The sequence below is a fragment of the Rhinatrema bivittatum genome, chromosome 10, assembly GCF_901001135.1.
Source record: "Rhinatrema bivittatum chromosome 10, aRhiBiv1.1, whole genome shotgun sequence".
NCBI lineage: Eukaryota > Metazoa > Chordata > Amphibia > Gymnophiona > Rhinatrematidae > Rhinatrema > Rhinatrema bivittatum.
Genome location: NC_042624.1, coordinates 61,250,090 through 61,276,398, shown reverse-complemented (window position 1 = coordinate 61,276,398; position 26,309 = coordinate 61,250,090). Strand labels below are relative to the sequence as shown.

General features: G+C 43.9%; 1 protein-coding gene across 1 annotated transcript in view; it reads left to right on the top strand.

Moving 5' to 3' along the window:
- ACBD6 (acyl-CoA binding domain containing 6) overlaps positions 1–22,512 on the top strand; it is a 208,338-nt gene extending 185,826 nt beyond the window's left edge. The window contains exons 7-8 of the mRNA XM_029618550.1: positions 19,685–19,715; positions 22,284–22,512. Coding sequence (XP_029474410.1) covers positions 19,685–19,715; positions 22,284–22,441 — 189 coding nt within the window. The 3' untranslated portion in view covers positions 22,442–22,512. The remainder of the gene's footprint in view (positions 1–19,684; positions 19,716–22,283) is intronic.
- The last annotated feature ends 3,797 nt before the right edge of the window (positions 22,513–26,309 follow it).

Below are 26,309 nucleotides of genomic sequence, written 5' to 3'. Positions count from 1 at the left end.
TTGTGAATGAGTGTATGTGCTAGATAGTATTTATTGTCTAGATAGAGATGTTTTAATTATGTGGTCTCAATAAAAAATGTTTGCACGGATTGATGTTTGATGTGTTACAAGAATAGTGTGTTCTCTAATGTGCATGTCATTCTATACTAACTATGATCATAAACATTGGTACCTATAATAAGCAGTGAAGCACTACCTGCCTTCCTTCCGCCTTTTTTAAATTAAGTAAGTTGTTTTAGTCAGCCCCCAAACCAGTCTCTCTCTCTATCTCTCACCAGTCACCCTTCACTTCAGTTTCTCACTCTCTCACCAGTCAACCCCCAACACCAGTCTCTCTCTCACCAGTCACCCCCTCCCCCAACCAGTCTCTCTCTCTCTCTCACACCAGGCCACACAACAGAGAATAAACACAAACCTTAGCTAGCAAAGATACTATACATGCTCCAATAATCAATCAATGACAGCAAATCATACACCCAGAAAATTAATATTCAGTGCTGACTCCCTGCCTGCCTAGTGCCACAAGTGCACCACTACTACACTATCTGGTGTATATAGAAGGAGTGCTGCACTTTCATTTATAATTTAGAAATGAGAACTCACTGTGTGCATCTCCACTAGATATTAATATAAACTGGAGCACTCACTGAGGTCAGTGAGCCACAAGCGAGAGGGCATAGGCCGGGCCACAAGACGAAGGACAAACAGAAATCTAGAATATTAAATTCTCACACTAAGGGGAAAGCAGACAGTGAGACTTTGTCAGATTAATGGCAAAGCACTACATTAGTGTAAGACCACACTGCCACTATGTTGTGTGGCACGAAACCCTCTCAAGATTGACACTAACTAAATCAAATCAATCACCAATTATGAATACAATGATGATTAATTTGAAATCTCAAAAAGTGTTAACTACTATCTCTCTCAAAAGAACAAAGAGCTATGCTGTCTCTTCAATTCACCAAAGCAAAGCAGCAGACAACCAGATCCTCCCTTAATATATCTGCACGCGAGTCAAATTAGCAACAAAAATACAAACCCATAATTGACAGAATCAAGATGCATTTTTACCAATTACCATATGCTCTTAAAAGAATGAAGCAGGACTGGGTGATTCAAAGTATGCATGCTCCAAAATACCAGGGACCCTTTCCCAAAATGAACATGGATTGGCAAATTCAAAATATGAACTTGCATTGCAAACTTAAGTTGATTAGAGCATGATGCTATTATTATTTGTTTACACTAACCAGCCCAGTTGCACCTTTCCCCCACACACCACATTATAACCTTTCCAACACAAAAGAGACAGCCAGTGGGAATGCAGAACCATACCTCTAAGTAATAAACTGCTCCCCCATTTGACACTTTTAAACTTATTTGTAATATTTTCAGTTAGATGGTAACTTTAAAACAAGTGCACGGATGCCCATATATGTGCGTAGGGGTGCGCAAACAGCATACGCTGTTATTTTAAATCATGCCGCATATGATGTAAAATATACCTACTGCGCGTAGTAAGTGTGCTCCTAATTTTAAGCCGTTACTCAAGCAAATGTAGATTGTGTATCTTTACGATTTTTGTCAGCTTTAACACGCTCAGGTAAGCAGATTTTAAAACATGCTCCATGAAGGACATTGCAGTTTTGCCAATTAGTCCAACAGTTTGCCCAATCTATCTCAAGGTCATCAGCCTGCACGCCTCCCAGTTGACCTGGACCCCTCACCCTGTCGAGTTCGGCCTAAAATGTGATTTCTACAGACTTATACCTCATCAGGAGCAGCATTTAGAAAGGTGCCACATGCTTCGGCCTTCGGTTTTAAAACATGGCTTTATGCGCTTAACTGTTGGCCCACCCTGGAATGCCTATGCCCCACCCTTTTCCACCCCCTTGTTTTAGCTATGCACCTGCATATCACATAATTAGCGGCTTTTAAAATCCATGTTGCTCACGCGCAACCCTCATACTCACATATATGGGCCTTTTAGTGCAAGCAGTACTTCTAAAATTTTGCCCTTAGTGCACTCTAAATCCAATTAGTACACGCTAACACAAAACTCAGAAAATACAATTTTGATGGGCTTTCTTTTGTTTCACGGTATCGACGAAATTAAATGCAACATTGTCTATTTTGTTTCAAACAAATGCATCTATGTAATGTGAACTGAAATTGTATATGTTGCTTGGAACTGAAATTTTCTGTCGATAAGGAGGGCTGAATTAGCCATAACATGGGTTAACATCATCCAGCAGCTCCAAACAGATCTCTCTCTCATAACTGGTAGAGCTGTTAATCTACTGGAATTCCTGCTCGGGCATTGCCACATGGGCCCCCTCATTGTTTTTCGTCTGAGCACTAGCATGAATGTGTCTGAGCACTAGCATGAATGTGTATCTCTGTCTCTCTCTATTTTTTTAAGAAATGTGAAGTTGCTTCCCTGCCTCAGCAGCCTCCAAATAGCATTTTTCATTGGTACCTTTGAAAAAAAAAAGATTTTCATCAGAATGTCTATCAAGGAAAAAACCACAGTAAGTGGCTTTAAAGACTGTATTTGTGGCAGGAAAATGTCCATTACAGATGGACCCGAACCCTGCTACTATTGCTTGGGACCACATCACAACCAAGCCAATTGTTACAATTGTGGATAAATGTCCCTGCAAAAACAAAAGTCTATGGCTTGGAAAATGGAGGAACTGTGTAAATCTCATAGAATCCGACGTGCAGCCTCATCTACTAGAGTTGAGTACTAGCTCCTCTAAAATATCTCCCCTTCGAGAACAGGGCGAATCCTTCAAGTCACATAAACATAGCCGCCCTGTGTCAAAGAAAAGGAGGCCCACAATACCTAATTAATCCTAACTAATCCCCAGTGGCATATAGGTAATGAAATACAGATCCTACTGGTACCAATTTTCTAAATTTTTATTATAGTTTTTTTTTTTAGAAAATTGTATTTTTGTTGAGCAGATATCTGATATGAAGCCAAACATACTAATATTTTCTTCTGAAGCCATAAAATGTTTCTGAAAAAATATATAATGTCAATCTTAAGCCTTTTAACACATAATATTGTGATTAATGGGGGAAAAAACCTTGGACAGCAATGAGGTGTCTGACTTCTCAAAATTGCTAAGCATTAAGCTGCCATCGCAGGGAAAAAACTTTTTAAAAATAATTTTTGGATTTTTTCCTGCTGCGGCCCAAAGATGATGGGAAGATCTGTGGACTCAAATTGGAGCCCATACTGCTATGGCCTGAAGAGAGGAGGAGGCCCTGAGAGAATGTGTGTGTATGTGTGAGAGAGAGCTTGTGTGCATGCATGTGTTTGTGTGTGAGAGAGAGCCTGTGTGCATGCATGTGTTTGTGTGTGAGAGAGAGCCTGTGTGCATGCATGTGTGTAAGAGAGAACATGTGTGCATGTTTGTGTGTGAGAAAGAGCTTGTGTGTGTGTATGAGAGAGCCTGTGTGAGCCTATATGTGACACACTTATGTATGTGTGTGTTCCTGTGAGAGCCTGTGTGTCACGTATAGGAATGGTCATGCTGTGCTGCATCCAGCATCTGATTTGTTGCAATTTCAAGTTCAGTTTTTGTCTGCCCATTTCTATTTATGCTTTATGGTCTTTTTATTTTGTATTTGTCTCCATCAGTTAACTGACACCCGTGGGTATATTTTGTGCAATCTATGAGGTACTAAATACCATCTGAATAAGATCTTGTATCCATTTTCTAAAACTATTGATGCAATGCTGTCAAATGATTTTAAAAATACTTTTACTGGGTGGCTAAAACTGGCCAGGGCTTTCTTTATTGTATATAGTTGCCAGATACAGTTAGTGACAGGCCAAGGTATGCATAGTCTAAGTGCATGCTCTATTTCTTGGTTTCTATTTATCCCAAAAGAGCAAGGATTTTTTTTTTTGGGAGGGGGGAGGGGAGCGCACCATCAACAATTTTCACATAGGGTGCTGTGGCCCGAAGAGAGAGAAGGCGTGGCAGGACTGAGGCGTATCCCATCGTGTCATGTTCCAAAAAACTCACAGGGCAATGTAATCAAACATTTTTGCTCACAGCAACCAGGCCTTAGAGAGAACATTGATTTTGTCCCAGAAAATCAAGTTCACTGGGGTGTGGCTAGATTCTTTGCAGGAGAGCGCTGTCCTTCCTTCAGAACAAGCACAAACTCTCTGGGAATTGGTTTAAAGACTGCTGAACACAGATGAGTCAACTGCCAGAGAGGTGCTGGTTGTTCTTGATCACATGGCAGCAGCAATTGATATAGTATCACTGACCCGCCTGCACGTACATCTCTTACAGTGGGACCAGCTTACTCAGCCCCTAACAACCAAAGTGAAGATTTCAACAGAAATGAAGCAGGAATTGAGTTGGTGGCTGAACTCCTTCATTCTTCAGAAGGGAGCATCTCTCTGACAAACTTCTCACCAAGTAACCTTAGTAACTGGTGCCTCCACAAAGGGTTGGGAGGCCCACACAGGTCCTTTTCAAACTGAAGGGTCATGATCATTCTTGGAGAAACAATTTCAGATCAATTTCTTTGAGTTGAGAGTGATAAGGTATGCTCTAAAGACTTTCACTTGCCTCCTTTAAGGGAAGAGCATTCTTGTTCAGTCACCATGTTTTTTGTAAACAAATAAGGAGGCATAGTATCTTGCACTCTGTCTCAAGAAACGATAAAAATATGGGAATGGGCATGAAGACATCAAGCTGTACTGCAAATGACCTACCTATCCAGTATCTCCAACATGTTGGCAGATCACCTCAGCAAAATCTTTCATCCATACAAATGGTCCCTTCAGCAATCAACAGCGAACAGATTGTTCAGTCTTTGAGGATTTACAGCAATTTGCTTCAGAACAAAACACAAAACTAGAAAGGTTTTGCGCCATTCTTCCCAGCAAACTCAGATCCACTTAGGACTGGAATGCTGATTTCATGCACACTTTTCCACTGATTCCACTAATAGCCATAATGGTGCAAAAGTACTGAAGGACCAAGCCCCCTTCAGATCCTCATACTCCAGTATGGCCCAGTCAAGTCTGGTTTGATAATCTAGTACAGCTCTCCAGTCATTCTTTAATACCTCGCGGATCAGATCCATTGTTAATGCAAGAAGAGGAGCATCTGTTTCTTCTAAACCTTCCCTTCCTCAACTTGACAGCTTGGATATTAAATGCTGAGTGATAAGAGTTGTCCTCAACAAAACCAGTGGAGGACATATTAGTGTCTATCAGAAAGCCTTCAACTTCAGAGAAGGGTGACCAAAATGATAAAGGGATAGAACGGCTCCCCTAAGAGGAAAAGCTAAATAGGATAGGGCTGTTCAGCTTGGAGAAGGGATGGCTGAGGTGGGGGGGATATGATGGAGGTCTACAAAATCATGAGAGGACTAGTATGGATAAATGTGATTCGGTTGTTTGCTCTTTTAGATAGTAGAAGGAATAAGGGACACTCCATGAAGTTAGCAACTGGCACATTTAAAATAAATTGGAGAAAATTATTTTTTCGCTCAATGCACAATTAAGCTCTGTAATTTGTTGCTAGAGAATGTGGTTAAGGCAGTTAGCTTAGCTGGGTTTAAAAAAGGTTTGGACAAGTTCCTGGAGGAGAAGTCCATAAAATGCTATTAGTCAAGTTGACTTAGGGAATAGCCACTGCTATTACTGGTATTAGTAGCCTGGGATCTATTTAATGTTTGGGTACTTGCCAGGTACTTGTAACCTGGATTGACCACTGTTAGAAACAGGGTACTGGGCTTGATGAATCCTCGGTCTGACCCAGTATGGAAATTTCTTATGTTCTTAACTAAAAGAGCTTATGGTTTGAAATGGAAAAGATTTTCCCCATGCTGTCAACACAACAATTTAAATCCGTTCACATGCGAACTAAAAAAGTTAATGAATTATCTGCTTTTGCTTTCTGAATCAGGTATTGCCACCTCATCAGTAAAAGTACATCTTGGTGGCATAGTGGCTTACTATATTCAGAGTGAGGGTAAGCCTATCTCCATTCATCTATTAGTATCCAAATTCATGAAAGGCTTGTGGCAAACTTAAACCATCAGTTGTAAAACCTACTGTTCTGTGGGATCTAAATATGATCCTGGCACAACTAATGAAGCCTCCCTTTGAATCATTAGAGACAGCCTTACTCATGTTTTTAACAGGGAAAGTAATATTCCTGGTCACAGTAACATCAGCTAGAAGAGTTAGCGAACTTCAGGCTTTAGTTCATTATCCTCTTTATATGCATCTACCCAAAGTTTCTACCATAGATTGTCAGCTTTCCATATTAAACAAGCCATCATGCTACCTACATTATTTCCTGAAACCTCATACATATGAAGGCAAGAAAGCCTTTTACATGTTAGATTGTAAAAGGGCCTTGACACATTACAAGTTAAGGACTCAGCCTCATTGTCAATCTTCTCAGCTCTTTGTCTCTTTCAATCCCAATAGATTGGGTATAGCAGTGGCCAAACATACATTGTCCAACTGGCTAGCAGACTATATTGCACACTGATATAGGCTAGCAGGCCTACAGATTATAGACCATCAATGCTCATCAAGTTAGAGTCATGGCTGCATGAGTGGCTCATCTGTAAGCCATGCTTCTCAAGGAGATCTGTAAAGCTGCAACATGGACATCGGTACGCACTTTTATATCCCATTACTGTCTAGGCAATCTCTCTGTGATGGTACATTTGGGCAAGCATTTTTGCATAGCCTGATCACGCAGTAGTCTACTCTCCACAGTAGGGTCCAGGTTGCTTATTAAGTTAACCCTCCGCTGCAACCTTCAGCTTGGGACTCCCTACATGTTATGGCTAATTCAGCCTTGCTTATTGACAGAAAAAGCAAGTTTGCTTCCATAAACGGTGCTTTCCATAGATAACAGGATGAATTAGCCATTCTATATACCTGCCCATGTCCCTGGAGAGTTGACTACCCAGCTAGACTTAGCTTTAAAATCGACTGAGGAGGCTCACGAGGCAATGCCCAAGTGGGAATTCTCATACATGCTCAATAGTGCAAAAGCTCTACTAGCTACGAGAGAGAGGTTCGTTCAGTGCCTCTGGATGTTGTCACCCACATGTCATGTCTAATTCATCCTGCTGTCTATGGAAAACACCATTTTCAATAAGCAAACTTGCTTTCCTGTTGTGTAAAATCCTTTGAAATAATTGGACTTGTATTTATGTTGAAACCTGCTAAATATAAGCCAGGACATTACTGGTATGTTGCTGTTTTGAATAAAGACATGCTTAAAACCCTAAAAGATATGGTTTGCCTTAGCAGAGACTCAAAACTTGACAGTATGGGCTTGGCTGGATTTAAGATTATGGCGCCCTTAGGGAGAAGACTGGCCAAAAATCAAAAAGCAGCAGGGCGAATCCCAGTTTTTTGGCCCCTTCAGAATTTGGCACCCTAGACACTTGCCTGTGTTGCCTGTGCCTAAATCCGGCCCCGGGTATAGGACACTGCTTTTATAAAGGCACACAATGTCACAACTATTGTTTCTGCTAATGTACTTGTTAGTCTACTAAAACTGATTGTAATCAACTTTGAGAGTATTCTTGAAAAAAAGCGGAATATCAAATATTTATAAATAAAAAATGAGTTCTTACATATGTGCAATGCTGTAGTAGTAGTATTTTAGCCTGATATGTTTGATTTCCTGTTGGAGATGCAGTATAGTGATGTCGATGTGCAGGGTGAAAGAGTGCTGTGGAGGAGGAAAGGGTTAACAGTTTGGGTTGCAGGAGCAGATTGTGTTTTCCTTCTGTGATCTAGGTTGACAAGACATCAGTATTCTATTCATCTGTTGGGAATTAGGCTGTTAATCCAATCAATGACTCTTGAGTGAGCTGGGCCTGCCTCCTCGCTAGCAAACAATTGCATCAGATGCTAGATTGTTTAAGAGCCAGTGCACAGTCCCCATGTCAGGTGGAATTTTCAAGCACTCCCTGGTGAATTGGGGATGGGGAACGCTGTCCTGGTCCATTTATCCTCTTCCTAAAAAGCCAGGTATTAACCCTCATCTGTATTAAAGTGACAGGCAGCAGTCCATGTAAGCCAAGGGATGCGAAGAGGGAATTTAATATAATTCAAATGATTTGCTGACTTGCCCTTGCGTTTGGGTTGATGGGGCTCAGATACACATCCTTTTCCCTCCCCAAGAAAAGACATCCCTAAGATCTTATCTCTTCTTGTCATTAATAATTTGGCTTCATAGAGAGAAGAGATTTTAAATTGAATCTGTCCAGAGTTTAGATTTTGAGTAGATACATCATCTGAGAATAGTGTGTATATACACACATATAGACACCATATGTCTGAACTCAGTTATTTTTTAAGAATCGTTACATACATTTCCGTGGACTTTCAGCCTCTCAATACTATCACATACAGTAAAAGCCTTAATTTAAGCAATGATTACATAAAGTCTCAGGAAGCACAACCTACATTTCTTTATTTTTATTTTGTAATCATGAATAAGCTTAGTAGCAGTGCGCTGCTATGTGGGAGGTCCCCAGTTCAATCCCCAAGGTCGGGTCTTTTGCTCCTGGGGTCAACTGGAGCTGGGCATTCACAACCTTAGTAGGGAGGGAGTCATGGTTGTTACTTAGGGGGTGACATCTAGTAACCAAGTTCAGGGCCCATTGAGGCAGGACTCCTTCCAGCCCCCATCAAAGACATTTGTCTCAATGTCCAGACTATGCATGTTGGGAGGGGATATAAAACGAGAAAAAATCCACAGTCTGTTGTAAATGAAGGTTCATTTTGCCAGGATCCCAGCCCTGGTTCCAACTGAACTAGAAGCCCAAAAGAGGAAGAGGAGGAAACTGCCCGATCAGAAAAGCAAACCTTGAAGCACTGCTCTGGGTTTGGAATGTGACGATGCAGCAGACCAGCTCTGACCAATCAGAAAGAACCAGTTTCACAAGGTCAGCTAATTTCAAAGTGTTCCATAGCATTACATTGGAACTGTGGTGTTATGGGAGACCAAAACAGCCAAAAGAATGCAAAGGAAGCTATGTCCACACTCCGTGTGTAATACAAAGAATAGGAGAGTAACTTTACCAAATTATTATATTTATTTTTTCTTTCTTACAAAATCATGCAGATTTATTTAATTCAAAGGAACTCCTGAGGTTCAAGAAGATTGTTAATGAACATATCAAAATGTCCCCTGACACGGATACCGTGTTTCGCTGAAAAAGGCTGTGTCGGGAAGGACAAAAAGACAGTAGTTCATTCACTGTTGTCAGACAGAATGGTTATACTCTATCAGAAATTATCAACCCATTCAAAGTTTCAGGACAATGAATATGCATAAGATAGATTTGCCATCAATAAAGAGTGTATATGCAGATCTGTTTCTTGTGTATTCATTGTGGATATCCTGAAACAGTGATTGGTTAAGTGTGATCTGAGGACTGGATTGAGAACCCTTGCTGTGTATCTCCACAACAGCTGATTGTGGCTTTTGTGATAAAGCAGATTATGTTTGTTTGTTTTAAATCTGCCATGTGATAATTTCATCAGGCTCCCCTAGTACTTGTATTTTGAGACACAAAATGGGAAAAATCTTTTAGTACTTGTGGACCAAAGTGAATAATAGTTTCCAATTGATTTTGTCTATTCCATTCATGATTTTATCTACTTCTTTCATATTTCCTTTCAGTTGTCTTCTCCAAACTGAAGAGTCCTAGTCCTTTGAGTCTTCATTTGGAAGTTGTTTCCTACCCCGATCATCTTTTAATTTCCTCTCCTTTATTTTGAGCTTCCTTCCCCCCACCACCACCTCATTCTTCTGTTTTCATTTTTTCACTTATTGACTGTAGGTCAGCACTTCCCATCTCAATGATGTTTGTGTACCATGGCAAGAGTCTAAGTAACATATAACCATGCGACTTAAATGGAAGTCAAGCAGTTAGGATTCTTCTGAAATCAAAATAAGTCAATCAAATCATAAAATCTAGGGCTGGTTCTGCCTTCTGTATCTCTTTAACAAATAACATGTAGCTAGATAAGCCAACAGGTTCTGGGACAAGATCGAGCAGTTATATGAGAAAAATGAATTTCAATGAAGGACACGTGTCTCATTCTGAAATCCACTTTGCTTTCTAAGAGGGCTGTCCCAGGCAGAGGTCTGCATCAAAGCCTCTTCCCCCATATTTGATATTCAATAGTTCCACAATTTGTAATTTAAGGTGCATTTTTTAAAAAAGTGTTTGGCCATCCTGATCATATGACAGCATAGACCTTAAAATCATTTTGATAGACTTGCCACTGTCTATGAGGATCTGACTGCTTGGTGGGACTTAGGTAAATTGAACCTCAACTCTTCAGAAGTTCTGTGGGAACCATACAATAGCAGTAATACATTTTGTGTCATCTACAAATGTGATCATCTTATTCGTCGTACCCCTTTCCAGATCATTTATAAATATATTTAAAAGCACCGGCCCAAGTACAGATCCCTGAGGCACTCTACTGTTTACCTTTTTTCTCTGTGAAAACAGACAATTTAATCCTACTCTCTGTTTCCTGACTTTTAACCAGTTTGTAATCCATGAAAGGACATCGCCTCCTATCCCATGACTTTTTAGTTTTCTTAGAAGCCTCTCATGTGGGACTTTGTCGAATGCTTTCTGAAAATCCAAATACACCACACCTGTCGATTCACCTTTGTCCACATGTTTATTCACCCCTTCAAAAAAAATGTAGGAGATTTGTAAGGCAAGACTTCCCTTGGGTAAATCCATGCTGGCTGTGTCCCATCAAACCATGTTTTGTGATTTTACTCTTTATAACAGTTTCCATGATTTTCTTGGCACTGAAATCAGGCTCACCGGTCTATAGTTTCCCAGATCACCCCGGAGCCCTTTTTAAATATCGGGGTTACATTGACCATCTTCCAGTCTTCAGATACAACGGATGATTTTAATGATAGGTTACAAATGAATTAAAATAAGTCTAAAATTTCATTTAGTTTAGTCCTTATTCAGTAGCTACTTGGCTCCACTTGTATTCATTAAATGGAACATCTCTTTATTTTTAATTTCAGTTTGCTCCTTTAAAGAGCCTATAATAAGTTATTCTGTGTTGCACAAGTGAGCAGCAGTTCATCACAGCCAATTTATTAATTGTATGGAAATATTGCTTTTAACAGACCTTTTCTGAAATGGTGTCCAGGATGTTTGCATCTGGTGCCATCCTCTGAGGCGCACCTCCTCACTTTTTGTTTCATTGTAAGGTGAGAGAGATCTGTGAGCTGGGCGTCTAGCTCACTATACTTTGGCCACCATTGGGAGGAAGTTTATTCCACAAAGGGCATGAATCACTAAGGCGCTTCTCCCATTCTGCTATGAGAAAAGACCTTGATGAATCAGGCCAAAAAATGCATCTCCTATGAAATGCCCCATTCTTTTCAAATAGGACAAATAATCCTCTTCCCACTGAGAGGCGTGGACGGAATTCTAATCTCACCAGGCAGCTGAGTGGTGTGGGCAGGAGGGCAGTCTTAGGAGACAGCCTCACCTGAAAACTCCCTCGGAGAATCTCTAGAAATGCAGCCTTCCCCTCTGCGAGCGGAAGATCAGACTGCCTGTGTGTGTACACCCGCACCTGAGGCACAGGGCCCTAGCATTCGTCTCACATTAGGCACGGAGCGCTCAGCACTGCCTTCTGTTCGGACGAGGGTTAGCAGTGCTGTGCATCAAGGGGTCTCATCAAGAGTCACTGGTGGTTTTATTTTGCGGTCGAGCTGAATTGAAATTTGCCATGGGGAAAAGGGAATAAACAGAAGGGGGAAAAATGCAATCTAAAAAGTAATACCTAGAAAATGCATTTTTCGGCCCAGTGAGCCTTCAGTTCTGAGCTCAAGCAGCAGATTTCAAGACGTTTCTGTGACGTTCTTCAAATGACAGTCATTAATCTTTATTAATTCTTTTTGAAAAGTTACGCATAGAGGGGTAGATTTTCAGAGCCCTGCTCGCCTAAATCCGCCCAAAACCGGGCGGATTTAGGCGAGCAGGGCCCTGCGCGCCGGGAAGCCTATTTTACATAGGCCTCCCGGCGCGCGCAGAGCCCCGGGACTCGCGTAAGTCCCGGGGTTCTCGGAGGGAGGCGTGTCGGGGGCGTGTCGGGGGGCGGGCCCGGGCGTCGCGGCGTTCCGGGGGCGTGTCGGCAGCGTTTTGGGGGCGGGTACGGGGCGTGGCTACGGCCCGGGGGCGTGGCCGCGCCCTCCGTACCCGCCCCCAGGTCGCGGCCCGGCGCGCAGCAGGCCCGCTGGCGCGCGGGGATTTACGTCTCCCTCCGGGAGGCGTAAATCCCCCGACAAAGGTAAGCGGGGGGGTGTAGACAGGGCCGGGCGGGTGGGTTAGGTAGGGGAAGGGAGGGGAAGGTGAGGGGAGGGCAAAGGAAAGTTCCCTCCAAGGCCGCTCCGATTTCGGAGCGGCCTTGGAGGGAACGGGGGGAGGCAGCGCGGCTCGGCGCACGCAGGCTATACAAAATCGATAGCCTTGCGCGCGCCGATCCAGGATTTTAGTGGATACGCGCGGCTCCGCGCGTATCTACTAAAATCCAGCGTACTTTTGCTTGAGTCTGATGCGCAAGCAAAAGTAGGCTGATCGCGCTTCTTTTAAAATCTACCCCTTAGGGGCGGATTTTCAGAGCCCTGCTCGCGTAAATCCGCCCAAAACCGGGCGGATTTACGCGAGCAGGGCCCTGCGCGCCGGGAAGCCTATTTTACATAGGCCTCCCGGCGCGCAAGTCCCGGGGTTCTCCGAGGGGGGCATGTCGGGGGCGTGTCGGGGGGCGGGCCCGGTCGTCGCGGCGTTCCGGGGGCGTGTCGGCAGCGTTTTGGGGGCGGGTACGGGGGCGTGGCTACGGCCCGGGGCGGTCCGGGGGCGTGGCCGCGCCCTCCGTACCCGCCCCCAGGTCGCGGCCCGGCGCACAGGAGGCCCGTTGGCGCGCGGGGATTTACGCCTCCCTCTGGGAGGCGTAAATCCCCCGACAAAGGTAAGGGGGGGTTTAGACAGGGCCGGGCGGGTGGGTTAGGGAGGGGAAGGTGAGGGGAGGGCAAAGGAAAGTTCCCTCCGAGGCCGCTCCGATTTCGGAGCGGCCTTGGAGGGAACGGGGGTAGGCTGCGAGGCTCGGCGCGCGCCGGCTATACAAAATCCATAGCCTTGCGCGCGCCGATCCAGGATTTTAGCAGATACGCACGGCTTCGCGCGTATCTACTAAAATCCAGCGTACTTTTGTTTGCGCCTGGAGCGCAAACAAAAGTAGGCTATTCGCGCGCCTTTTAAAATCCGCCCCTTATTGTTAAACTGTAACACCTCAAAATGTTTCTTGATTTAGAAGCTAGAAATAAAAGCAATATTAATACAATTTATCTTTTTTCTTTCTAAATTTTTCTCATGCCTGAGCTGTCTGAAGCTTTTCATGTTCCACAGTTGCTTTTATGAATTTAAGTAAATTGTTTTTTTATTGGAAAACTGTTGTAATGCCATCCTGATGTACCTAAAGTGGTGTGAGTAGGACAATAGGAGTGGATAACACATTGAAATCATCGGCTCAGTGTGCTGCAGCAGTCAAAAAAGCTAAAAGAATGTTAGGAATTATTAGGAAGGGAATGGTGAATAAAATGGAAAATGTCATAATGGCTCTCTATCGCTCCATGGTGAGACTGCATCTTCAATACTGTGTACAATTCTGGTCACCGTATCTCAAGAAAGATATAGTTGCGATGGAGAAGGTACAGAGAAGGGCAACCAAAATGATAAAGGGGATGGAACAGCTCCCCTATGAGGAAAGACTAAAGAGGTTAGGGCCGTGCAGCTTGGAGAAGAGACAGCTGAGGGGGGATATGATAGAGGTGTTTAAAATCATGAGAGGTCTAGAATGGGTTAATGTGAATCAGTTATTTACTCTTTCGGATAATAGAAGGACTAAGGGACACTCCATGAAGTTAGCATGTAGCACATTTAAAACTAATCAGCGAAAGTTATTTTTCACTCAACCCACAATTAAACTCTGGAATTTGTTGCCAAAGGATGTGGTTAGTGCAGTTAGTGTAGCTGTGTTTAAAAAAGGATTGGATAAGTTCTGAAGGAGAAGTCCATTACCTGCTATTATTCAAACTGACTTAGAAAATAGCCACTGATATTACTGGCATCAGTAGCATGGGATCTTCTTAGTTTTTGGGTGCTTGCCAGGTACCTGTGACCTGGATTGGCCACTGTTGGAAACAGGATGCTGGGCTTCATGGACCCTTGGTCTGACCCAGAATGGCATGTTCTTATGTTAGAGCAGGGAAGCCAGGGTTCAAATCCTGCTGCTGCTGCTCTTTCTTGTGACTTTGGGCAAAGTCACGTCACTCTCCATTGCCCCAGGTAAAAACTTAGATCCTGATTTATTAAGCTTTTCTCCCATTCTCTGTCTATGATGAAAAGGATTAGTAATCAGGCCCTTAGATTGAGAGCCCTCTGAGGAAAGGAGAAATACCTACAGTACCTCACTGTAATCCACTTTGAAGTGCCTGAAAGGAGGAATGTAAAGTAAAATAAATAATAATAAAGTGTGAATAAAGTTTAGACAGATGAAGAATGATGCCAAGGGAAGAGGCTTGCAAATGTGAAATTTGGCTATAAGAAGTCCTTTTATAGCAAAGAAATGTAATGACATATATATTCTTTTATACGTGTCCAGAGGACACGTATAAAAGAGCAGGTAGCAAAACACTGCACGGAGCGGCAGTAGCCACAGAGGCATTCACGGAGCGAGATGCCCGTGGCCAGTGGTAGGTGTTCCACCTTCACGGAGCGGAAGGATGGAGGGCTGTCATCTCCCAATTAAATAAATAATAAAAAAAAAAAAACCAGGGATGGGATCCATCAGGTCTAGAGGACGCATATAAAGAGCAGGTAGTAAAACACTGCACGGAGCGGGATGCCAGTGGCCAGTGGTAGGTGTCCACCTTCACGGAGCGGAAGGATGAAGGGCAGCCATCTCCCAATTAAAAAAAAAACAAAAAAGAAAAAAACAGGGATGGGTTCATGGGCTATAGGTATTACCAATTATTAGGCTTTTCAATATTTGATGATAGTTAATGTGACTTTCAAGGCATACTTCACTTTCAATGCATATCCAGCATAGCTCCCTGCTTCAACGACAGGGGAGAAGAAAAACTAATACTTCACACATATCCAGCATTGCCCTCTGCTTCATGGCAGAGAGCTATGCTGCCGCTTACCCAACTAATCAAACTTAATATTTCACTTGGAAGCAGCTCCATCACTACTCTCTACATTAATAGTGGGGGTGAAAGGGAATTAGAACATAAGGTTACTAAGAGCCAAGAGAAACAGATAGTATGAGAAAAAATAAGTGTGAAGCTTGCTGGGCAGACTGGATGGACCGATTGGTCTTCTTCTGCCGTCATTTCTATGTTTCTATGTTTCTAAAGATTGGACAAAACAGAAAGGAGATCTATGAATAAGAGCCAAAGAGAGGGAATGATAGAATAAAAAAAACACAGGGGAAATTGATATTTCCAGGTATTTTGCTGCTTTACATAGCAGCTTTACAAGGGATTTGTAGTCTAGCAAAGATTGAGAATATGTCATAGTTATACAGAAGACAATTTTGAGTACGATCTACCTGGGTAGATAGATCTGGGGATGAAAAATTGTCCCCTCAGGATGGGTAAAAGTGTGGTGGGTTCTTATGTTGCTTGTACCTTTAGTTGGGTTAAAATGAGGCGTTCCCATGGGCATGTTTAGGGCAGGGGGAGAGTACGCAGCCCTCATGCGTTGTCATTTTCAGATGCATGTGTGCTAGTTTATTCTCAATTGGCCACCCACAAAAATATTAGGTGAAGATATGCACAGGCCACCTAGGCAATTTCAAATAGAAACGCTCCAAGTAGTTTCCCTTTGAAAATTAGTTGCACGTGTGCATGGCCAACTCACAGCATCATTTATTCAAAATTGCCCTCATAATGCTGGATAGAGTTATAATGAAGAGCTCTATAATGAGGCATCAGTAATTTTTTTTTTTTTTTTTTTACCAGCCATACCATGTCAATATGAGCATCAACACATTTAGTGTCAGTATTCATTTAAGATTTATTAAATAGAAGTGGAATTGTCTGTTTCTGTAGCACGACTGCATTCTTATGAATGTCTGCGTAGGTTTGGCCGTCCTACCAGGTGTGTAAGGCAGTGATCTTCATTGTAAGGCCTGAGAGCCAGCAGCAGCTCGCTCACTCTTCCCCCATTACCCACTCTCCTCCCAGCGGCTTGCTGCCGGCACTACGTCCAGAACAGCTTAGGTTTTCTTCTGGCGCAGCGTGCTTTTCGGTAACTCTGAGAGTTCAGCACACAGACTCCTGCTCTGTTCTTGCGAGTCTGTGAGAACAAAGCAGGAGACTGGGCACCGTACAGCTCAAAGTCGCTGAGAGCTGTAATGTGCCGGAAGAAAACAAAACAACTTTTCCACCGGCAGCACTGACAGCTGGGAGCCGGCTTGGAGGGATTGGAGATGAAGACAGGATACTGCAGGCTGACTGAGGGGAGAGGCAGGTGGGGGATGAGATTGGAGGAAGACTGCGTAGGGACAGGAGCTGGGGAAGAGAGCGAGTGGCGGGGTAAGAAGGGATTATTTTAGTGGCATGAGTGCGTGTAAGCAGCCAGACCGGCTGCATTATCAGAGGGGACACCTCTGCCTCCTCCCTGGGCCGGCAGCTTCGTTGGAAGGGCACTCCCCTTTGAACAGGCCACCGGCCGCTTTGTCCCCCAGGTAGTCCTGGCTCTCACACAGAAGTGTTTTCCCCAAAGTGGATCCTGCTCGAAAAATAGTGCTCCCTGGTGTTCCCCAGAATTAAACGGTCATAGAAAAGAGGTCCGTAGATTGGAAAGGGTTTGGTTAAAATCTCATTTATGGGAAGATAAATTAGTCTGGCCTAAGACTGCCAATAGGTATTGTTTTTGACATTAGATATGCAAAGAAAAAATTTCTGAGAGTAAAGATTGAGCTGTCTAGTAATAGACGACATGAAATTTTCAATATTACACAATCTCTGCTGGGGAGAGGTTGACAACCTAGGCCTTTGATACCGGAATCCTTAAACTGAGCGTCCGTTTTCCTAACCAGTGCACGGCCATTTCTGCTGGGCGACCGATGCCAGGGAGGTGCTGGGGACACACAGTTTCCCCTCATGCCTCCTTTTTAATGCAGAGGCTCATTTGCCTATCGCATCGGGCACCCAGGAGAGGTGGATGGAAAGCAGGCGCTCAATCGCGATTGCCCATTTTTCGCACGCCAGTATTGCAACGGCCTGTTAAAGGACTATTTTAATCTCTCTGTCAAGGACCTGCAAAGGACTACAGTTAATTGCTGAGGTCAGGGTTATTTATCCACCTGTTGATGTGAACTTCCTATTTGACTCACTATTTTGGTTTGTATTGTCACACACTTTGCTGTCTTTCGATTGAAGGCATTTTATCAAGAAATTTATTTGAACTGTTTGTATTTATTACTGTGTAATGTTGGTTGTAATCTTCATCGGTGCTCTGCAAATTGCAAACTCTAAATCTGTGAAATAAATAAGAAGTACTAAATAAATTGTGAAAAATTCCCTCCCAACCTTCTAATCTGGGGAAGAGTTTATATATGAAACTGTGTGACTGGGGGGCGGGGGGGAGAGATATGTCAGGATCTGGTTTGAAAAAAAATCAAATGCCGCTAATTACGTCTCCAGAAAATAGCTCTCACACCTTCCCACAGTAAAATAATGGATTTTTTGCAAGCCCTTAACACACACACACACACACACAGTGGGGCGGATTTTCAGAGCCCTGCTCACGTAAATCCGCCCAAAACCGGGCGGATTTACGCGAGCAGGGCCCTGCGCGCCGGGAAGCCTATTTTACATAGGGGTAGATTTTCAGAGCCCTGCTCGCCTAAATCCGCCCAAAACCGGGCGGATTTAGGCGAGCAGGGCCCTGCGCGCCGGGAAGCCTATTTTACATAGGCCTCCCGGCGCGCGCAGAGCCCCGGGACTCGCGTAAGTCCCGGGGTTCTCGGAGGGGGGCGTGTCGGGGGCGTGTCGGGGGCGGGCCCGGTCGTCGCGGCGTTCCGGGGGCGTGTCGGCAGCGTTTTGGGGGCGGGTACGGGGCGTGGCCGCGCCCTCCGTACCCGCCCCCAGGTCGCGGCCCGGCGCGCAGCAGGCCCGCTGGCGCGCGGGGATTTACGTCTCCCTCCGGGAGGCGTAAATCCCCCGACAAAGGTAAGGGGGGGGTGTAGACAGGGCCGGGCGGGTGGGTTAGGTAGGGGAAGGGAGGGGAAGGTGAGGGGAGGGCAAAGGAAAGTTCCCTCCAAGGCCGCTCCGATTTCGGAGCGGCCTTGGAGGGAACGGGGGGAGGCAGTGCGGCTCGGCGCGCGCAGGCTATACAAAATCGATAGCCTTGCGCGCGCCGATCCAGGATTTTAGTGGATACGCGCGGCTCCGCGCGTATCTACTAAAATCCAGCGTACTTTTGCTTGAGTCTGATGCGCAAGCAAAAGTAGGCTGATCGCGCTTCTTTTAAAATCTACCCCATAGGCCTCCCGGCGCGCGCAGAGCCCCGGGACTCGCGTAAGTCCCGGGGTTCTCGGAGGGGGGCGTGTCGGGGGCGTGTCGGGGGCGGGCCCGGTCGTCGCGGCGTTCCGGGGGCGTGTCGGCAGCGTTTTGGGGGCGGGTACGGGGGCGTGGCTACGGCCCGGGGGCGTGGCCGCGCCCTCCGTACCCGCCCCCAGGTCGCGGCCCGGCGCGCAGCAGGCCCGCTGGCGCGCGGGGATTTACGTCTCCCTCCGGGAGGCGTAAATCCCCCGACAAAGGTAAGGGGGGGGTGTAGACAGGGCCGGGTGGGTGGGTTAGGTAGGGGAAGGGAGGGTAAGGTGAGGGGAGGGCAAAGGAAAGTTCCCTCCGAGGCCGCTCCGATTTCGGAGCGGCCTTGGAGGGAACGGGGGGAGGCAGCGCGGCTCGGCGCGCGCAGGCTATACAAAATCGATAGCCTTGCGCGCGCCGATCCAGGATTTTAGTGGATACGCGCGGCTCCGCGCGTATCTACTAAAATCCAGCGTACTTTTGCTTGAGTCTGATGCGCAAGCAAAAGTAGGCTGATCGCGCTTCTTTTAAAATCTACCCCAGTATGTTTAACCCTCTAACAATTTTCTTTAACACACTTTCTAGTTTTATTATTTTCTTAATGTTTGGTCAAGTATGGGAGGGTTGGTAACGCTTAAAGCTCAAATTGTACCACTAAAAAGAAGGTTTTTTTCCTGCTTGTGCTGGTTTCCATGTCAGTTTGAGCGAAGTATTGTATTTGCCATGTTAGTCTACTTGGTTATGTAGAAATAAGGGTAAGTGACGCCTTTAACTTGTTTGATGAACCTTATTTCTGTGTGTGACAATTGATATTTGTGAATTTTTATGTAAACTTATTTCTGCATATATGTTTTTGGCTTGCAGTAAACATGAAATCCACTGCTGCAAATTACCAAACAATAGTGCCTTGTGTCCTCCATAACCAAAGCGAATTGAAAACAAGAAGATTCGGCAGCAGAAGTCAGGAACAGTGAACTGAATGTTATGTCTTTGTTTTGCAGGATAGTGAAGGGCAGACTGCATTACACTATGGTAAGGGGAATATGATTTATAAGGCTGGTTTTGTTTTGCAGTTCAGAGTTGAAAACTGAAAACAGTAGGGCAGATGCGGAAGGCAAATTCCGAGGGACGTGAGAAAGCAGCCAGATATAGTAATTGGAACGGATAAGGGGAAAATTTGGGGTTGAACTCGAAACAGGTAAATTTCGGCCTGGTTCAGATTTGACATCGATTTTTGCTTGATTTGCTAGATAAGTTTGACATTTACCCTGCAAATCCAGAGGAAACCCAAGCAAACGTGATGCAGATTTGCTGCACGTTCATCAACTAGTAGACATTTTTTTATCAGCTCTGGCACTGTGAAGCCTTCCAATCATGCAAATCTACTTAACCTCAGCGCAGATTCCACTTTCTGTATAAATGCTTCCCTTAATGTCAACCTCCATACCTGGAACAGTAGAAGGGGAGTAAAAGGAATGGGTGCTTAAAGATTATTCTTGTTTGTAGACTTGTCGGAATTGATGGGTGGGAGGAGGAAATATGGGAAAATCATGCATGCTATGCTTGTTAGTAAGGCCCTTGAGATGTTTTTGGAATGTATGTCATTGGCTTCATGCAACAAAAGCATTTAAACATAAATACATGAATATGCAGCGTTTACCAAACTAATTTGAAGGCCCTTTAATCTTAGTGTTAGTTGCTGGATTTTAAAAAGCAGTTTATGCATGTGGTTTGAGGGGGAAGTACCTGGGCTCGCCAGCAAACATTTTTGTCCTGGGATTGCAGAGGACACGTGTCCCTTTGGGTCCTGGAATGATGCCCTGGGCATCTCTGTTGGTTTGTTTTCCAGACCTTCTGGGAAGGGCAGTGATTGAACTTTCTTATGTTATTTTCCGCTAGAGAGAGCGAGAATACAGCCGGCATTTAAAGAAAGATAAACTGAGTGAGCCACCACTAGAGGGGATTTACATCTGGCGAATTGATAGCTTTGCCGCTACCTTTTCATTTCACAGTGGCTAATTTTATTCCAACCTAAGGCTAGTATATTTTTTCTGCAGTGCCCAGTTGTCTTATGTCTGTTTCTGAAACCAAAAGTAGTTAAAGCTTATTGTCAGGAAGGAAACTCGGGCTCTGTCCTTCCCATATTTGAGTTATTTTTGCCTGACCGGGGACTTTGTATTGACAGCTCCCCTGATTACACTGACTACACAGAGCTCTTGTGAGATGGGCTGTAAATCCTAGTTGTGGAGATTAAAACTGGGCTGTACTAGCTGGTTAGCTGGGGTCAGAGCTGATCAGGGGTTACAGTCAGGCCAGCGTTTGTAAGTGTGCCCTTTATACGCCTTCCAAAAGGAGACAAAGGATCGAGGCAGCTCCCTACTTATCCAGTAGCATTCCTGCCAGCCGGTGGGGATTGTTTCCTGCTTGGAAGAACATTTCCTGATGAATTCAGGACTTGTTGAAGAGTTGATAAGTCTGAGTGCTGTCTCCCTTATAAATGGCCTGTTAGCCTTGTCCCCCTCCCACCTCCCTCCTCCCCTGGGATGACTCACGCCCCCTCTCTCTCTGTCCCAAAGGAAATCAAGGTACTCGTTCCACAGGCTGTCACATGGCTCCTGCACTGGGCAGGTTTCTTGCTCTCTTTGCCTCCCCGTGCACCATCTGTTCCACTTCTTCTGTGCTGGCAGGGAAGTGGGAGGGGAGGCTAGGAGAAATGAAAGGCCCAACATAAAACCCCAGAGGATTAATGGAGTTGGAAGGCGAGTGGCGCTGAATGAAAATTCATTTTCACCTGTGCCACTGTCAGGGCAGCCTCTTTGGCATTTGACAAATCGAGGTTCCCGGGGAGTCATAAATCCAGTCCATGTTATCATCTCCTGAGGATTTCTCAGGCTTTCCACTAAAGCTGCACTGATTACTGTATGCGGTTATGAGCAGCATCAATACATATTGTCTCGCTTTCCTCTCATCCACCCCCCAAGTAAGTGTTTGCTGGGGACACAAGGCCTTCTGTTCAGCCTTGTCCTGTGAAACACCAGGTGTCCCAGATTCGACTTGACAGAAATTTCCAAGCATGCATTGGTTCCACGCATGAATAGGGAATTGAGACGTAAGTGTGGAACATATTTTCAGTCCTCATAAGACCTGAGTGTGAGCTTTTGAGTTCATTGTTCTTGCTAGGGGCAAGCTTCCAAGTCTCACATTTCATGTTGTTGCTGTCTGAGAGATTTTTGGCCTTAACTTTTGTCGACATTTATTTATTTATTTATTATCTCAGTTTTATAAATTGCCCACAGAAAACGTGGAGAAGTACGTATCTGAAGAATTACCCTCCACAAAATTAAAAATAACCATTGCTGGTGACCTACCTGTGAGTCAGATACTCTGAGACTTCGTGCTCCTGTGCAGGTCTTGGATGCCAGAAAGGGAGTTTCGTATTTTCCACTTTTGCTGGGTCTGTGGGTCACCGCATTTGCCGGGATAGATGCAGTGGGGTCGGGGGTTTCTACTTTTATGCTCTGCATTAACATGTCTCTTCTTGTTGGGTTGTACTTGTCTGACCTAACCCTTCTTTCTTTCTTTCTTTCTTTTTTTTTCCAGCTTCTGCCTGTGAATTTTTGGATATCGTGGAGTTGTTGTTAAAGTGTGGGGCAGATCCCACGCTCCATGACCAGGATGGCTGTCGGCCTGAGGAGGTGACAGAATGTAAGGAAATTTCTATCCGGCTGCAGCAGTATTTAAGTGCAAGAAAACTGTGACTGGCCTGGAGAGCAGCAGATTGCAGCAGTATAGGAACAAACTGGCAATAAAACCCGAGCTTCTGAAATCATGTCTCAGACTGTGCAGTTGTTATTGAAGGGTACGCGGTAGAGAAGGGGAATGGTGAGGGTTCCATGACTTGGTTTTGGAGGCTTACTGTCACTGCTATTGGTCCGCTGCACGTGCTTCTCCATTTTCCATTACTTTGCGGCAAAAATACAGTCTTTCTTTTTATTTAATGACTGCTGTCCTACAAAGCGCAAGTAAGTTGTGATAATGAAAGGTGCACTTGCTTCCTAAAATGAAAGGGAAAAATCATGAATCTTATGTTGTGTGCTTTCTTGAATATTATTGTGAAGATCATTAAGGTACTAGGAACATTCCTCTAAGGGCTGGCTGACATGGTTGAGCTGCTGCTCTCTGAGGGGCTTACCTGTTTGCTTGCTCTCAGGGTAGCTGGAAATCAGGAGTCTGTGGAAAGTTATTTAGCCACATCTTTATATTATCACCATATTACCCATCAGATAATGGGACATTGGGAACATACCCCATGCTGTTTCCAAATTGCATAAATGAAATAGTATGAAGCTGTGCCATTTTGGCTCATGCCACAAATAAGATATTTAGGCTAGCTCATGGAATATTATGCTCTGTCCTATACAGATTCACTCCTTAGCCTAATTTTCGAGCTTGCCTTTGAATTGCACTGTCATGGTAATAGATAGTGAAAACAAAACAATTTCTCTTCCTAAGGAAGAAAAGAGCTGAACCACTGCACATTTTACTATAGTTTTTTCCATTTTAGTGACTTTGATTCTCTGATGGCGCTTCTGAATGGGGGGGGGGGGGAACCAGGAAGTAATGACAGTAGTCCAATGGGTCACTAAACTCCAGTCAGTTTGCAGAACATGTCAGTGGCTCAACCTTTGGGTATTGTATCAAACCATCTCATCTATGATTACATCATTATTGAATAGGCATTGATTGACTTAATTTTATGTCTGTCTTGTATATATGAGATAGACATAATTGGCATCTCAGAGACCTGATGGAAACAGGATAACCAATGGGACAGTTCTATATCAGTGCTATATCAGGGGCATAAAGACCAACAGGATAAAGATCATACAAGAGACTTAATGCACAATAGAATCTAGATGGGTTGAAATCCCATGTGTGTTGGGTCAGAGTACAGTGATAGGAGTATACTACCGTCCACCTTGCCAAAATGATGAGACGAACAATGGAACACTAAGAGAAATCAAGGAAGCTAACCAGTTTGGCAGTGCAGTAATAATGGGAGATTTCAATTACCCCAGTATTGACTGGGTAAATGTAACATTGGAACATGCTAGATATGTAATGTTCCTGGATGGAAAAAATGTCTGCTTCATGGAGCAATTGGTTCAGGAACTGACGAGAAAGGGTGCTATTTTAGATCTAATACTTAGTGGAACGTAGGATTTGGTGAGAGAGATAACAGTGGTGGGGTCATTTGGCGATAGTGCTCATAACATGATCAAATTTGGACTGAAACGGGGATAATATGTAAATCTACAGCTCTAACACTAAATGTCCAAAAGGGAAACTTTGATAAAATGAGGAAAATAGAAAATAACTAAAGGGTGCAACTGCAAAGCTTAAAAGTGTACAACAGGCATGGGCATTCTTTAAAATAGCATGTTAGAAGTGCAGTCTAGATGTATTCCATGCATTAAGAAAGGTGGAAGGAAGACCAAACGATTACTGGCATGGTTAAAAGGTGAGGTGGAAGAGGCTATTTTAGCCAAAAAAAAAATCATTCAAAAATTGGAAGAAGGATCCATCTGAAGAAAATAGGAAAAAGCATAAGCACTGTCAAGTTAAGTGTAAAACATTGATAAGAAAGGCTAAGAAAGACCGGTGAGCCTGACTTCAGTGCTGGGAAAAATAGTGGAAACTATTCTAAAGATCAAAATCATAGAGCATATAGAAAGACATGATTTAATGGAACACAGTCATCATGGATTTACCCAAGGGTATCACAAATCTGCTTCATTTTTTTGAAGGGGTTAATAAACGTGGATAAAGGTGAACCAGTTGATGTGGTGTATTTGGATTTTCAGAAGGCGTTTAACAAAGTCCCTCATGAGAGGCTTCTAGGAAAACGAAAAAGTCATGGGATAGGAGGCGATGTCCTTTCGTGGATTATAAACTGGTTAAAAGACAGGAAACAGAGAGTAGGATTAAATGGTCAATTTTGTCAGTGGAAACAGATAAACAGTGGAGTGCCTCAGGGATCTGTACTTGGACCGGTGCTTTTCAATATATTTATAAATGATCTGGAAAGGGATACGATGAGTGAGGAGATCAGATTTGCAGATGATACAAAATTATTCAGAATAGTTAAATCACATGAGGATTGTGATAAATTGCAGGAGGTCCTTGCAATACTGGAAGACTGGGCATCCAAATGGCAGATGAAATTTAATGTGGACAAGTGCAAAATAACTCATGCTGTAGTTACACGATGTTAGGTTCCATATTAGGAGCTACCACCCAGGAAAAAGATCTAGGCATCATAGTGGATAATACTTTAAAATAGTCAGCTCAGTGTGCTGCAGCAGTCAAAAAAGCAAACAGAATGTTAGGAATTATTAGGAAGGGAATGGTTAATAAAACGGAAAATGTCAAAATGCCTCTGTATTGCACCATGGTGAGACTGCACCTTGATAACTGTGTACATTTCTGGTCGCCACATCTCAAAGAAGATATAGTTGCACTGGAGAAGATGCAGAGAAGGGAAACCAAAATGATAAAGGGGGTAGAATGGTTCCCCTATGAGGAAAGACTAAAGAGGTTAGGGCTGTTCATCTTGGAGAAGATATGGCTGAAGGAGGATATGATAGAAGTCTATAAAATCATGAGAGGTCGAGAACAGGTAAATGTAATCGGTTATTTACTCTTTCGAATAATAGAAGGACTAGGGGGCACTTCATGAAGTTAGCATGTAGCACATTTAAAACAAATCAGAAAAAAAAATGTTTCACTCAATGCACAATTAAACTCTGGAATTTGTTGCCAGGGGATGTGCCAGTTAGTGTAGCTGGGTTTAAAAAAAGGTTTGGTTAAGTTCCTGGAGGAGAAGTCCGTTATTGTTATTAATCAAGTTGACTTAGGGGATAGCCATTGCTATTACTAGCATCAGTATCATGGGATCTACTTAGTGTTTGGGTACTTGCCAGGTACTTGTAACCTGGATTGGCCACTGTTGGAAATAGGATGCTGGGCTTCATGGACCCTCGGTCTGACCCAATATGGCAACTTCTTATGTTCTTATATAAATTTTATAGAGACAACCATCTGCATAGGCAGACATTTTTATGTTGTTTCTCTTGCACAGTTACCAGTAGCATGTGCCTCTGCATCTGGGGAAATCAAGAAGAGAGCAGAATTATAAGAACATAAGAAATGCTATTCTGGGTCATACCAGGGTCCATTGATCCCAGTATCCTGTCTCAGACAGTGGCCAATCCAGGTGGATTGTACCTGGCAGATCCCATAAAGTAGCTCTATTCCCGTTTACTCACTTCCAGATCTAGCAGTAACCTTCTTTAGTCTACCTGGCTAATAATATGTTACAAACGTTTCCTCTAGGAACTTGTCCAAAACGTTTTAGTTTAAACAATTTTATTGAGTTTATACAACCATAGTTATACAACACTAAGGAGGGTTGAATTCTGAGCCCTCCTCAGGCCAAACATTACAATAGTACAACAAGAAGAAATACTTCCCCCTTTCCCCCCTCCCTCCCCCTCCCCAGAGCCACACAGAGTATAGGAAGCCTCCTTCCATCAAGGCAGGGGTTCCACCCGGATAACACACAAA